The 16,160-nt window shown below is 41.6% G+C and overlaps 1 protein-coding gene across 6 annotated transcripts in view; it reads left to right on the top strand.

Moving 5' to 3' along the window:
• The window catches only part of LOC118401363 (junctophilin-3-like), a 33,603-nt gene extending 22,463 nt beyond the window's left edge, over positions 1-11,140 (top strand). The window contains exons 3-6 of one of the 6 annotated variants that reach the window (XR_008075526.1): positions 1,226-1,350; positions 3,664-4,673; positions 6,053-8,017; positions 9,076-11,140. Coding sequence is in view for 2 of the 6 variants with exons in the window: in XM_052475040.1 (XP_052331000.1) it covers positions 1,226-1,350; positions 3,664-4,673; positions 6,053-6,133 (1,216 nt within the window). In the remaining 4 variants the exon portion in view is untranslated. Of the gene's footprint in view, positions 1-1,225; positions 1,351-3,663; positions 4,674-6,052 lie in introns of all 6 variants that reach the window. The other 5 variants (XR_008075525.1, XR_008075524.1, XR_008075523.1 and 2 more) reach the window with 5 other exon arrangements.
• The last annotated feature ends 5,020 nt before the right edge of the window (positions 11,141-16,160 follow it).

Genomic DNA, 16,160 nt, shown 5'->3' with positions numbered 1-16,160 from the left:
GAGCTCTATCCCCCTCTCAGCTCACCTCAGCTTACCCCCTCACCACACCCCTCTCTAACACCCACTAATGTGTCCCTACCAAACACACCAGGCCAGCCAACACTGTCCACACACGGCTATCTAAAATGAACAAACATAAACTTTTACAGACTATTACTCACACGCTACTACGGACGGACGGACGGACCGGACGGACGGACGGACGGACGGACGGACGGACGGACGGACGGACGGACACACACACACACAGTGATGTGAGCTCTAGTGCCAGGGTGAAGAGAGACCTGGAGCAAAAAGAAACACAGGCAAAAGAAATCAATAACCATTGACATGCAATACTGCACCAAGACAGTTCCTGCACAAACAAGGAGGAGAGAGGGAAATAGAAAAGGAAAGAGACAAAATAGAGGGTTCAGAGAGAGAGACTAGAAAGAATGGTAAAGGCAAAACGATTGGGAAAGCACCGTATGTTCTCCTCTGGACGTGGGTTTATGTCATGTGAGCTAAAACGGAATGATCCATTTGAAGGGATTGCACATTATCATCAGGCCTCTATTATTTTTATGAGACCACAGTAGTGTGTCACAGAAACAGATGTCAGTATGGGGCTATCTGTCACATACCAGAAGGGTATACTACGATGGAAGCTACAGATGTAGGATCTTAATTTGAGCCAGTTTGATACAGCAGGGAAATAATCCTGCAGCCACAGGAAATGTGAATTATTAAATGGATTATAATTCATATTTTCAATTCAGCAGGCTATAGTGTGAAATAGGCTTTTAGAAGTGAGGTATTTATTTTATTACTTATCGTTAAGGTCATCTTTGGTGTGCTTATCAATGCACAAGTACCTTTTTCCCACTCCTATCAGCAAAATAATTGTATTGTCTTACAAAGGTTTTACTGTGTGAAGTTTCAAGTGCATTCTGTCATTACTAAATGTATAATACACTCCCATGCATTTAACCCAGGCATTTTAAAATAGTATTTGAAATAAGTATTTGAAAATATGTTAAAATAGTAGACTATTTATAGGAAATGATTTGAAAATACTCCAGCATTGGAATTGGGCAGCCCTGACTTAGAGGGTCTGACCTCACAATTCCCAGCTGTCTATTATATTATACATTCCAATGCACGTACAGTACACTCACAAAGTCAGTCATGCAACTTGCTCCCTGCAGTTGCATTCTTTAATTAATTATTATTTACTCACCACCAGGACAGCCCATGCACGAGGGAAGGCAGAGGCGGCCATGGGAGCAGCCCAGAAGGCCCAGGAAGAGTGTCGCCTCGCCAGGGTCACGGCCAAAGAGTTCTCCCCCTCCTTCCAGCACCGCAAAAACGGTGAGTGTGCCACCATCCCCATAGCAACCATCAATACACCAGAAGCACCAATTTTGTCACACACAATATTTTTATAACCACAAATGTCAATACACTAATGCCCTGAGTCTATTTGGCACTCACAGTGTGTCACTTTATTTTATCAACTTGAAATGCTGAGAGAAAATACATACGGCATCATATATGAATAAACATACAGTATGTCTCCTGAACATGTAAATAATGGCAAGAGAGAGGAGAGAATGGCCAAGTCAATCAGGTGTCAGTGGCAGGCATGTGGGTGCTCTACTGTATGTGCTCGTGCCCCATGGGACCGGTTACCCACAGTGCAGTGCAAGTCATGAGTGATGGAGGCAGCAACAGGAAGCTGGAGGGAGGTCAACAATGAACTTTCCAACAAGCCCACGCAAGGCAGGCTGACTGACACACACTCTTAAACACACACACACTTCCTGACATATACTCTCCCTTGCTTGTTTGTTTGTTCCACGTACCTGACAATACCTTGATGGCTGTTTTGAATGTCATGACATTATAAAGACTCACAGTTACAGATTCCCTAGGAGGCTGAGTTTATTCTCAGAGCAACAACAACAGCATTTGTCTTAACTGAAACAGGTCATTTCACCAAGCTCTTATGTGCCAACAAAACCCTTTGCACACAATATCTGTGCACGTGCACATGATAAATTAGCACATTGAGCACTGTTGAGGCTCAGAGTGAGAGTGATAGTGTTGTGCTGTGCCTTGCCGTGCTGTGCTGCCTGTTGAGCAGAGTAAAGATTGTGTGAGTGCTGTGACTGGCTGGGTGCAGACGTCTGGGAGACAGCGAGGTAAGGTAGGCAATGCAGAGAGAGAAAGGAGTGTCTGGCGTAACTGAGTAGAATGCTTAACCAGCCCCCCCTCTCTCTCTCTGGTGCTGCTGACTGAAAAACCTTGAAAAGAGACAGAGTCTAGTCTAAAGACAGGACAGGAGTGGTCAGGAATAGTCTGTCTGTCTAAGAGGTATTCTATTCTATTGTGTTGTGTGCATGATTGCATAATATAATGGGCACATCAACTACACGCATCTCAGGAAAGGAATTTAGGTCATTTTAAGGGCAATATATGGGGTTATGGTTCCTTCCATGTGCAAGTCCCTTTGATTTCCTTTACATAATACTGACATCATCTGGTTGACGTTAGCAGTACAGCTGTTCATGTCATTCATGGGGTAAATTGGCCATGGCCATATCACAGAGATTGGACTTGAATATAAAACAAGTCCAAACATGAATATAAAACAAAGAGAACTCTAAATCATTTACTTTGAAAAGGGACTATCCCAACGTAATAACTCTAAATCATTCACTTTGAAAAGGGACTATCCTAACGCAATAACTCTAAATCATTTACTTTGAAAAGGGACTATCCCAACGTAATAACTCTAAATCATTTACTTTGAAAAGGGACTATCCTAACGCAATAACTCTAAATCATTTACTTTGAAAAGGGACTATCCCAACGTAATAACTCTAAATCATTCACTTTGAAAAGGGACTATCTCAACGTAATAACTCTAAATCATTTACTTTGAAAAGGGACTATCCCAACGTAATAACTCTAAAACATTCACTTTGAAAAGGGACTATCCCAACGTAATAACTCTAAATCATTCACTTTGAAAAGGGACTATCCCAACGTAATAACTCTATATCATTCACTTTGAAAAGGGACTATCCCAACGTAATAACTCTAAATCATTCACTTTGAAAAGGGACTATCCAAACCTAATAACTCTAAATCATTCACTTTGAAAAGGGACTATCCCAACCTAATAACTAAATCATTCACTTTGAAAAGGGACTATCCCAATATAATAACTCTAAATCATTCACTTTGAAAAGGGACTATTCCAACATTGTGTGTCATGCTGTCCTGACTCTCTGTCTCTCTGTCTGTGTTTCCTCTTTCTGTCTGTGTTTCTCTTTCTGTCTGTGTCTCTCTTTCTGTCTGTCTCTCTCTCGTGTCTCTGTCTGTGTCTCTCTCTGTGTCTCTGTCTGTGTGTCTCTCTCTCTCTCTGTCTCTGTCTGTGTATCTCTCTCTGTGTCTCTGTCTGTGTGTCTCTGTCTGTGTGTCTCTCTCTCTGTGTCTCTGTCTGTGTCTCTCTCTCTCTCTCTCTGTCTCTCTCTGTCTCTGTCTGTGTATCTCTCTCTGTGTCTCTGTCTGTGTGTCTCTGTCTGTGTGTCTCTGTCTGTGTGTCTCTCTCTCTGTGTCTCTCTCTCTGTGTCTCTCTCTCTGTGTCTCTGTCTGTGTCTCTGTGCTGTTGGTCAGGAGTAGAGGTCCAAAGGCCAAAACATCAGAACTCCAGTGAGAACGACATTGAGGTGGTCTCCAGTGGCACAGGGCCAGACAGTCCTGAACTCTACATGAAGGGCACTACACCCCCAAACTTGACCCCTGACCTTAGCCCTGAGGCCAGCCACCCCTCCTCGCCCCCCTGCAGCCCTGCCACCACCAAGCCACACTGCACCAAGAACGCTCGCTTCCTGCGGCAGAGTGCTGTGGACGATGCTGGGTGTGGTGGCGGTGGGGGAGGGGGCAGTAGTGGGCAGGAGATCCAGGTGCTGATGGAGGGGCGCAGAGGGGGGGAGTACCTTAGGGCCAACAGCTGGAGCGAGGACAAGGACAAGCACTCTTATAAAGGGGGCAGCAGGGGGGGCAGCTGGGGCAGAAATCGCTCTACCACCCCCTCTGTCCAAGAGGAAGCCAGGGGCAGCGGGCGCACAAATGGCCACGGCCACAAGCACGCCTCCTCCAATCACAAGTCTCGAGAGCATGGTTCGTCCAATCACAAGGCCTCCAGGGACCGGTGGTCGGACTGCCCATCAGCATCGTGGAGGTCCCAGCGGACGCACAGCAGTGACACACGACTGCTAGAGCAGGATGAGGAGAAGCTGAGCAACTACGAGATGGAGATGAGGCCACTGCAGCCGATGGACTCCAACTCCCAGAAGCCCTATGGGCTGGGAGAGGAGGGCCATGGTCACGGGGGCGAAGCCCACTCCCACATGCTGCAGAGACAGCGGCCTAGTAAGAGCCGGGAGGCCAGGGAGGGCCGAGACATGGAGGCGGCACGGCCTTCAGGGGCGCGGGAGGGTAAAGAGGGCAAGGAGGGACCGGCCCCAGACTCAATGCAAAAGATGGACAGTCTGCGCAAGGAGGACAAGCTGGAGGCTAGGCCTCTGCGCAGGGATCTCACCCTCTCCCCCCCACAGAAATCCTCACCCATTGCACTAGAACACGACGATGACAAGAAACTGACCCAGCTCAAAGCAAACTCGGTAAGGAGTCCTCCTCTCAACCACACATTCATAGTCACATTTAGTCATGTTATTTATTTATTGTGTGCACACATGCAGAAAAATACACATGCATGGGTAATCACTTCCATGTACATGTCAACTGCACTCACACAGCTCTCGGATACAACTTTACTGTATACAGACAAAATAACAGAATGAACTCTTATGTGTAAGGTAGCAAGTGGGAGCATCCCAGGCCCTGGTGTAGTCTCCTGATAGGCAGGTGCTCTACACAACACAGACACCTTGGTTGGGCTTCTAACCTCCCACAGTCCCCTCCACCGCACCACAGCCTCAGCTAGCTATCTCCCACTGTACTCCCAGCACCTTAGTAACAGCAGATTGGCAAAGTAGCTCCTTCCACAAAGCAGCCCCGCATTGGCTGCCCCACGCTCTGTTGCTAGGGAACAGGTTATGCCTTGCTTCAGCGGTAGCCAATAAGTGGGCGTGTGATGGTGACTGGAGGGGGGGGGGGGTGTTTGCAACCGCAGTGAGGCAAGTAATGCAGCGAACTTGTGTAAGACATGAGACACAGACGTAGATTCTGCAAGTGATCACATTGTAATACACTCTTGGACAAAGATCCCACTATGATATATTTTAACAGCCTAGGAAAACGTACATCCATCCATGAGGATACTCCAACACATGGAGCTAATGTCCACGTATCTCACAAACAAATGGGATCAGTGACCTGAGCCATCTACACAACATGTTTGACATGGAGAGTGCACCACGTAAAATGCATGATGAATTATACACAATGCATCCTTAGGATGAATCATTCAGTAACATGGTGTGGAGTAAACATAGCTGCTGTAGGCTACCAATGATTATGTGAATTACAGTGTAAAGATGTATCTTTATTCTAAATATTTTAGATATCATACTATGGACTCAATTGCTTTGATAATTACATTGGTCATTTGTGATGCTCTCTACCTTGTACAATAGATCCAGTCCTGCACATTTTCCATGACAGTGTTACAAGTACATAAGCCCATCAGTTAGATTTCACTAACAGTCTGCTATTTAGACATGCTGGCTCTCAATGACACAGACTCACTTGAAAATATTGTATCTCTCAAATGAACCTAATTATACAGAGTAAATACCAAAGTCAAAGAAAGTAGACATTAGCTGTGTATTTGCTTGTGTGTTAAGGCAGAGCTGTTGTGTGTGTGTGTGTGTGTGTGTGTGTGTGTGTGTGTGTGTGTGTGTGTGTGTGTGTGTGTGTGTGTGTGTGTGTGTGTGTGTGTGTGTGTGTGTGTGTGTGTGTGTGTGTGTGTGTGTGTGTGTGCTTACGTTAGTAAAAGTCTGAATGAACATGTTCTATTCTCTCCCTCCCTCCTCCACAGAGCTCCAGCTCAATTCTGGTCGTCATGGTGATTTTGCTCAACATTGGAGTCGCTATTTTGTTTATCCACTTTTTTATTTAAACATGTATTGCCTATTGATTCCTTTTATGATTATACATTATTATGAGTATTATCATGACTATTAGTAACCAGACCTTGACCATTTGACACTTCTGTAAAGAATATAGTAAGAGGATAAACAATATGGGGATACAGATGGTTCCCAATGCCCAGATTTCAGATAAGCAGTTATCTGCAAAACATCTGCAAAACATTTTGGATTTCTCTCCCTGAAATTACCTGTTCTTCTTCTTAAATCATAGTTTAAAAACATATAATTAAAATGATTCATTTGCTCACATATGACATGTTAATATATATTATTTTGTATTCCTTAATTGCCTTTTCTCTCTGTTGATATTGCTGATGTTCTTTTGATTGAGTTTGTTTCTGGTGGTAGACTCAGATGAGTGGTGGCACTGCCTGTATGATGGTGTAGTGGGTCAAATGAGGCAGAAGATAATGTATCTACTCTGGTTGTGACTGTGTCCACCTGACCTGGGTTCAAATACTATTTAATAATATTTTTAAATACTGTATCTGTGCTTGATTGAGCTTACCTGTTGCAGTGGAAACAATAGAAAAGTCCCAAAAGTGCAAAACCATGCCTACCTGACAGTCGAGGCAGGCCCAAGCAAATGCTGAAAGTATTTGAAAGATTTCAAGTAGTATTTGAACACAGGTGTTGTCCACCCAGTAATACAAGGTCCAAAGGGATGGGAAACGGCCCCCTGTCCCCTGTCCTACCCATTGCCCTCCGAACCCACCCCATCCTCTACCCCTGCACATATCACCCTTCTGGCACGTTGTTCCCCTTCACGATTATAAGTTCAGCCTCTCACCACCCATCCTTCCCCTTCCCGGTAGTCCACTCATGACATCACACCATATCTTGTTAGCCTCTTTTCCTTGTTTCATGTAACTCTCCTTTCATTTTATACCCCACCGTGCTCCCCAAATCCTAACAACCAACCATTTCCACCAAGACTTCATTTTGTTTCTTTCTTTCATAAAAATATGATTAAATAAAAATAGGGCTGCAAAACAACTTTTGCAACTACAGAATCTGGTCAGCAACAGGACATGTTTACAATCTGAAAAACCACCATGACCAATACAAATTTGCCTCTAACAACTATAACACCATACCTATCTATGCTAGTAAACCGTTTGTAAATTTAGCAACTTGGGTTACCAAGATTGAAACATGCGAGAGGAACTACTCTTTATCTAATCCGTCCGCAACCGGAGTAGGAATACTTCTGTCTGAAAGGACTTCATCCAGGTCTCTAATGTAAAAGATTCTCTCTGTAGTCGACAACAAAAGTCTCTAACGTAAAAGATTCTCTCTGTAGTCGACAACAAAAGTCTCTAACGTAAAAGATTCTCTCTATAGTCGACAACAAAAGTCTAACATAAAAGATTCTCTCTGTAGTCGACAACAAAAGTCTCTAACGTAAAAGATTCTCTCTATAGTCGACAACAAAAGTCTCTAATGTAAAATATTCTCTCTGTAGTCGACAACAAAAGTCTCTAACGTAAAAGATTCTCTCTATAGTCGACAACAAAAGTCTAACATAAAAGATTCTCTCTGTAGTCGACAACAAAAGTCTCTAACGTAAAAGATTCTCTCTATAGTCGACAACAAAAGTCTCTAATGTAAAATATTCTCTCTGTAGTCGACAACAAAAGTCTCTAATGTAAAAGATTCTCTCTATAGTCGACAACAAAAGTCTCTAATGTAAAATATTCTCTCTGTAGTCGACAACAAAAGTCTCTAACGTAAAAGATTCTCTCTATAGTCGACAACAAAAGTCTCTAATGTAAAAGATTCTCTCTGTAGTCGACAACAAAAGTCTCTAACGTAAAAGATTCTCTCTATAGTCGACAACAAAAGTCTCTAATGTAAAAGATTCTCTCTATAGTCGACAACAAAAGTCTAACATAAAATATTCTCTCTGTAGTCGACAACAAAAGTCTCTAACGTAAAAGATTCTCTCTATAGTCGACAACAAAAGTCTCTAACGTAAAAGATTCTCTCTGTAGTCGACAACAAAAGTCTCTAACGTAAAAGATTCTCTCTATAGTCGACAACAAAAGTCTAACATAAAAGATTCTCTCTGTAGTCGACAACAAAAGTCTCTAACGTAAAAGATTCTCTCTATAGTCGACAACAAAAGTCTCTAATGTAAAATATTCTCTCTGTAGTCGACAACAAAAGTCTCTAATGTAAAAGATTCTCTCTATAGTCGACAACAAAAGTCTCTAATGTAAAATATTCTCTCTGTAGTCGACAACAAAAGTCTCTAACGTAAAAGATTCTCTCTATAGTCGACAACAAAAGTCTCTAATGTAAAAGATTCTCTCTGTAGTCGACAACAAAAGTCTCTAACGTAAAAGATTCTCTCTATAGTCGACAACAAAAGTCTCTAATGTAAAAGATTCTCTCTATAGTCGACAACAAAAGTCTCTAACGTAAAAGATTCTCTCTGTAGTCGACAACAAAAGTCTCTAACGTAAAAGATTCTCTCTATAGTCGACAACAAAAGTCTAACATAAAAGATTCTCTCTGTAGTCGACAACAAAAGTCTCTAACGTAAAAGATTCTCTCTATAGTCGACAACAAAAGTCTCTAATGTAAAATATTCTCTCTGTAGTCGACAACAAGTCTCTAATGTAAAAGATTCTCTCTATAGTCGACAACAAAAGTCTCTAATGTAAAATATTCTCTCTGTAGTCGACAACAAAAGTCTCTAACGTAAAAGATTCTCTCTATAGTCGACAACAAAAGTCTCTAATGTAAAAGATTCTCTCTGTAGTCGACAACAAAAGTCTCTAACGTAAAAGATTCTCTCTATAGTCGACAACAAAAGTCTCTAATGTAAAAGATTCTCTCTATAGTCGACAACAAAAGTCTCTAACGTAAAAGATTCTCTCTATAGTCGACAACAAAAGTCTCTAAGGTAAAAGATTCTCTCTGTAGTCGACAACAAAAGTCTCTAACGTAAAAGATTCTCTCTATAGTCGACAACAAAAGTCTCTAACGTAAAAGATTCTCTCTATAGTCGACAACAAAAGTCTCTAATGTAAAAGATTCTCTCTGTAGTCGACAACAAAAGTCTCTAATGTAAAAGATTCTCTCTGTAGTCGACAACAAAAGTCTCTAACGTAAAAGATTCTCTCTATAGTCGACAACAAAAGTCTCTAACGTAAAATATTCTCTCTATAGTCGACAACAAAAGGATCATTGATCATGATCTAAAGGAAAGAACTCTCAAACACACACTGTACAATTCCATGTACACAACAGGTATAATACTCATGCACGTCTGTCCAGTGGAGTTATTACACGCTAGATTTGTATAAAATATTGACATTCCAACCAACTTCATCAGTATCTCTCTGGTCTTTAATGTACAGGTTGAACTTCATATGAGGACTATAGGGCATGACATTCTGTCAGTTGTCATCTAACTGCCCCTTTGGCCCCAACAGAGTCTCTCTCTTTCTCTTTCTCATTACAGTATAATGACTAAAGGTTTCTACCCAAACCTCACCCCACACACCTGGTCTGGAGCCACTGGCTCCCCGTACAGTAAGAGACGAGTGTGCCCAAGTACAAGTTCAGAGACTGTTACGTTTCAAACTGCTGCTTTCAAAACAACGATTTCCCAAGACAGAAAAAAATCATCAACATTTTTAGCTATTTGCAAGACGTCTGAAAAAACGCCAACTGCCTTGTTTTATAAAGTAAGAAAAAAAAATATTCTAAAATGCATGGTCAAGTATGTTTTAGATTTGTATACATTTTTTTTAAATAAAAAAACGAAAGAAAATAAAAACATTTTAAAATGTCATCCCAATGAGGAAAGGTTGTCTTTTACTGGCTTTGCCAATTTCCTCTTAGTTGTGAGCAAGCAGAAGCTTTCCAGGTGTTGTCCAGTACTGTTCTGAGAAGCAGAATCTTCCATAGGATAGCCTGGGCTGGAGCTATAGTACGGTACAGTAAAGGAATCAGACAGTCTACTGCATCCCACTGCTTCTCCATGACCAAGTCCACAGGGACTGCGGTTGAAAATTAGCCGGCTGGGTAAAACCGGCACTTTTACTGAAACGTTGATTAATGTGCACTGTCCCTGTAAAAATAAAAAATAAACTCAAACTCAACTCAACATCTTAGACGGAACTAAACAAGAGAGGGAAAAAACAGACAAACTAAGAGAGAAATGTTTTGTGTATCTTTTATATCTGGCTAACTAACTCAAAGACTCTGAGACATTTATAGCATGTCTGTAATGGGCTAGTACCCCCTCCTGATTGTCCTGGTCCTCCAGTCAGTAATCATTCACAATCTACAGTATGTGTGCTCTCTTCTCTTCCTCCCATACCTCTCCGTTTCTCTATCCAGCAAAGTCAAACAGAGCTGCCGATGTGAAGGAATGAAAGCTGGGGCCAAATGCTTGGAGTTATATTTTTCAAGAACGTTTGCGCAAGTGGAGACTGCTGAGGGGAGGACGGCTCATAATAATGGCTGTATCGGAGTAAATGGAGTTGCATCAAACACATGGAAACCATGTGTTTGATGTATTTTTTGCCATTCCACTAATTCCGCTCCAGCCATTACCACGAACCCATCCTCCCCAATTAAGGTGCCACCAACCTCCTGTGGTTTGCTCCCCCAGTCTTGACTTACTGAGGTACTGTTGGAAACTGGACTGATACTGTAAGATGGTTAAGGCATATTATGGGAAATGGTTCACTGATTCAAAGAATAACTATGAATATTGGTCCAGCGGGTCTTGATGCTGAGAGGTGCAGAGGTGATCTACCTGTTCCTGTGGTTTTTCTACCATTCCGACTGGAAGTACCCATCACCTTGAGAGCCCATCGCATGCCCAAGCATGCCCAGTTCTTTTTCTCTCTCCTCTCCTCTTTTATTTATTCACTTTTTGGGGGTCTGTTTGTTTTTGAGTTATGTGGAGAAAATAATGAAAGTGTTTGAAAGAAAACTCATTGTTTGTGGTTATTGAATCGTTGTCTTCTCCCTCTTTCTTCAAGTCTTATTTTGCTCAGATCTTCTCCAACTTTGATATTGTATTATTCACTCAATTATTTCCATATACAGAAACAGTACTGATGATATCAGCTATAAAAGGCATTTTGTGTGTGTGTGGGGCCATGTGTGTGTGTTTTCCAGGGTGTGTGTTTGCGCATGCGCAATGTGTGTGTAGGCGGGTTTACACAGCATATTGTTACACTGTTAAGGTATACAACATGTTAGATACCAAAGTATGATAAAGATGCAGAGGGAGTAAACCAAACTGCTACTTCAAACTGCACCATTGGAGGGGGGTCACCATGGCCACCACGATTTAGTATTCCTCTCTGTCACGTGAGGGGTGTGGCCAGACATATGGGGGTGGGGCTCGTTTCCTGGGACCCATCTGGGACCCATCTTCTCAATAAAAGAGAGTGAGAAAAAAGGGAAAAGGCAGAGGAAAATGCTGTATCAAACTCAACACACTTTAATTTCCCTTTAATCAGTCTTGCCTCTATGCCATTTCAATGTGAACTATTCCTCTATACTCTCCCTTCTCTAGCCTTCTTTCTGTACTATGCCGCTCGATTACAATAATGCAGAGAAGAATAGCTGATGAAGAACAGACACAAATTCCCCTTGAATAGAATTTAAATGGTACATTCCACCTTGGTTTATACTGGCTACCTGTCAATAACATTACACTGTGTGTGTGTGTGTGTGTGTGTGTGTGTGTGTGTGTGTGTGTGTGTGTGTGTGTGTGTGTGTGTGTGTGTGTGTGTGTGTGTGTGTGTGTGTGTGTGTGTGTGTGTGTCCTTTACTTTATGTTGCTACATCAGACAGCAAGACCACACAATGAAGATCAGCAGGCTGCAGCTTACATAAAAATGATATCTTGTTATCTTATTATACTGGTAAATCATAGCACAAGTACATAACAACAGAGCCTAGTTTGTATTGCTAGTAGTGTCGTACCCCTGTTGCAGGTTAGCGTTTTCAGTCATGAATCTTGTTCTGGAGGAAGCTCTGCAGAGTGGTTATTAGCCTGGAACAGCCACAAAGTCATAAAATCTGATTTTAAACCTAACCCTAACCTTAACCACACTGCTAACCTTAATGCCTAACCTTAAATGAAGACCAAAAATATATATATTTTTTGTTTTCAGAAATGTTTACAATATAGCCAATTTTGACTTTGCAGCTGGCCTATCTAAGGGGAAATCGCTCAGTTCTGCCTCCAGGACATGACTCTTGACAATAAACGTCAACCTGCACTGCTGTCAACTCCCAGTAAGCTCTCTCTCTGTTGCTCTGTTGTCAGACTCTGGAACCACTGTCTTGTTCTCATTGCAGCTCTCTGTATGTCTTGTTGTGTCTCTGATTGCCTCCCTGTCTGCTTGCTGTCTGAAAGGAAGCTAAGCCAATTTCACCAGAGATTACTGTAATAAAATCACTGTGTGGAGTTTAGCCGTGTCCCACCACTAGAAGAGGATTATGGGTCATTCCTCTAAATCTATTGGAGGTAGAGAGGGGTTAGAGAGAGAGGTAACAGTCTGTCAAATATCTATCCAGCTAACAGCTGGGTGTATGATCACAACTACGGCAATAAAGCACACACACAAAATGTGATTATTTGCCTTAACTGTGTAAGCATAATGTTATCATGAGTCACTAATACTGGGCCTGAACAATCTTAGCGGGACAACATTGAAAAGGGCTGATAATGAGTGATGGTGAATATCATCTAGTCAGTCTGTAATCTGAAAAAAAACATCCAATATGGTGTTATCAAAGAAGAGAAGTGTAAATGATGAAACACCAACAAGATCAATATCTAATATTATACAACTAATTGATGGAGGCAAACTCTATGGGTGTGAGTCTCACACACACAGGACTCCTGAGACCACTGACTGCATGTGCCCTGACATGTCAGTGGCACTGAGCCCAAAAAAAGGGTAATTTTGTTTATAATATCAGTCTTTTTTACAGGATTTAAAATAAATAAGGGGATTGAAGGCAGACTAGAAAGGGATTGAGTGAAAAAAAGATTGGGAAAACATCTGCAGCATCCCAGTAACCTCATCCATCTCCATCTATTATTCATCATTCCTCTCTTCATCCCTCCCTCATTCTTTTCAGGGCTGATTATTTAACCTTTATTTAACTAGGCAAGCCAGTTAAGAACTAATTCTTATTTACACGGACTGCCTAACCCAGCCAAACCCTAACCCTGATGACGCTGGACCAATTGTGTGCGCCCTGTGGGATTCCCAATCAAGGCCAGTTGTGATACAGCCTGGAATCGAACCAGGGTCTGTAATGACGCCTCTAGCACTGAGATGCAGTGTGCTGCACCACTCGTAAAACACATTTTTCACTGGCAATTGATGAGACTATAGCTGACTAAAGAAAAAACTATAACTAAATGAAAATTATTTTTAATTTCAAGTAAATAAAAAGAGATGAGACAAAATTATCTCTGCGACTAAATCTGACTACTAAGTGAACTGGACAAGCATTTTTGGAGAGATTGATAGCTTTTCAGTGACAAGCACAATTAATATTAGCAGCACAGATGCGTAGCGCAGTTCTGTTCAGCAGTAGGAAGAATGCACCACACAGTCTACATCAGCTGGTGAGCTGTGGGGGAGTAAGCTATGTGTGGGCAGACAGGCAGACAGGCTCCGCTCCAGCTCTGCGTCTGATTATACACATTGCACAGGCGACTCTATTGCTTCCCCATAGCTAACCAGTCACCACCAACCTTCTAGTTCTCTACCCTTGCCTGGTTAAGACTCAAGGTGCTATACGAAATGAAAAACAATAGCAGCATTGAGTTGAATAGTAGAACAACAGTCTAGCTATGTTTCTCCCTTGACTATAGAACAAATATGCCTCTGACATGTTGAATAAGGAATAACGTTGGCTCTATTCATGAAATTTCTATCTGCAACGTTCAAGGAATTGACATTCCAGCTGAACGTCGTTCCATGTCAATTCAGCAAGCCATGACACTCATATTGTTCAGAAATCGTTTCTGTAGTTAGAAACAGATAAGATTAGCATTCCTGTAATGTAATTTTGTTGAATCTAAGCTAATTGATTGCACCCAAATTGGACATATGAATTGATCGGATTCATAGAATATTGAAAAAAGTCATCTTGATTAACAATTAACTTACTTTCTCAGAGATCAAATCACAATTCAACAAAAATGTTGCAAAATCTGTTTCTAACTACAGAAACAATTTCAGTGCATGTGAGTAGCCTATATGCAAACATTTGTTGGCATAGAAGGAAAGGATAATAGATAGCAAACAATTTGACTAAATTCCTCTTTCCACTACACTATATATGACTGTGTAAATAACTTTATTTGGAATGAATGTGGACCCAGTGAATCAGACTTGAGCAGTTGGACCAGGACTCGAACATGAGCACAGTGGACTTATGGCTCGATTCGGACTCAAGTTTTAATGAATCGACAACATCACAACAGTCATAGCTCCTGTTCAAAGTCATTCCCCCGTTCTACTTTTGGACATCAATGTGGCTGCGGCGTCTGTGGAACTTTCATAACAATGATGCGACGAGTGACATTGTCAATACTTTGCGGCACCATCTGGTGATTGAGCTACGCTCTCTCTCTGCAATTATGAGTCTGTTTTGTACAATATCCTGAATTAGGAATTTACATGGCCAGATAATTCTTATACAGTGTATGTTTGTCATATTTCTGCTGTTGGGAAGAGAATAGGATGGTATGCAGAAAAATATGTTGGTAAGACAAGGCTATTTATGTTTGTGCACATGGAAGACAGTAATTTATGTTTACTTTTGTGTAATGAGGCAATAGAAATGTGATATGACTAAAATGAAAGGGTATTTAGTTGACCCACTTTTCATCATTCTGAAAAAATCATTACTCAAAGGACACAAATGTGACTAAGACAATAATTTAGTCAATTTTAAAGAGTGACAAAATGAACACTGAATAAAATAGGTCACTCTGAGATAGTTACATGTAACTGGGTTGCATTTCATTTGGAGGCACTGATTTCCTCCTTGGCTCTGGCGCTTGTCTCTACCTGACCAGAGGTATCATGCCCATAGGGGGCACGGGGCACATTGCCCCTTCAGATTTGTCAATTTTGTTGTCGTTTCTGTGTAATACTAGTAGCAACTTTAATGAAGTTCGCTTTAGCTAGCCCAGATAGGTTCCTAACCTCAACTACAGTAGCTACCAAGAAGCCATTTCAGGCTATCAATGAAGTTAGAGTAGCTAATTTGTCTAACTATTTTAGCTAGCATGCCTGCTGGTGACATTGATAAACTTTAGAAAAGCAAGAATTACTAAATGCACTGATTAAGACTCACATTCCTTTCAATCATTTACCCAGATTAACAGATACGCATATTTAGCTTATTTAAACAAAATAAAACAGTCAGGAGGATATAGACAGCTCAAGTGGTATGCTTAGATATGCATAACAATTTGAGAATGCTAAATTCTCTAACTTCGGGACAGGCGACAGAGACCCCCTCCTAGCCTAGTCGCAATCCAGGCTTCCCTAAAACATGAAGCCTGGAGAAGCTCCCTGGCAGAAATCAGCTAACAAGGTTTTGGAAACTGTGCAAATCAGTGAAACCTCACAACACTTCTGTCACGTTGGTATGAAGGGTCGGGAGACAGGCGCAGGAATGCATAATAGTTTTTTTTCTTTTCTTACCCAAATAAAGGTGCGGGGATGAAGACCAAACAGACACTATACAAAACACAGGGTTGAAACCCAAACAAAAGAGCGAGGAGTACCTCAAATCACACAATGATTAACACACAGGACGAGACCAGTATCGACCAGTACCATCATCTGCGCAATTCACAATGGCACGTAAGCCAAAACACACAGCACAGGTGCACACACAAACCAACAGACATCGTAACAACAATCAACAGGACACTGTAAACCAAGGGCACACGTATACAATTACTAATCATTGGGAATT

The sequence above is a fragment of the Oncorhynchus keta genome, chromosome 22, assembly GCF_023373465.1.
Source record: "Oncorhynchus keta strain PuntledgeMale-10-30-2019 chromosome 22, Oket_V2, whole genome shotgun sequence".
NCBI lineage: Eukaryota > Metazoa > Chordata > Actinopteri > Salmoniformes > Salmonidae > Oncorhynchus > Oncorhynchus keta.
The sequence above is the reverse complement of the archived record's forward strand: the minus strand, read 5'-3'. Positions and strand labels throughout refer to the sequence as shown.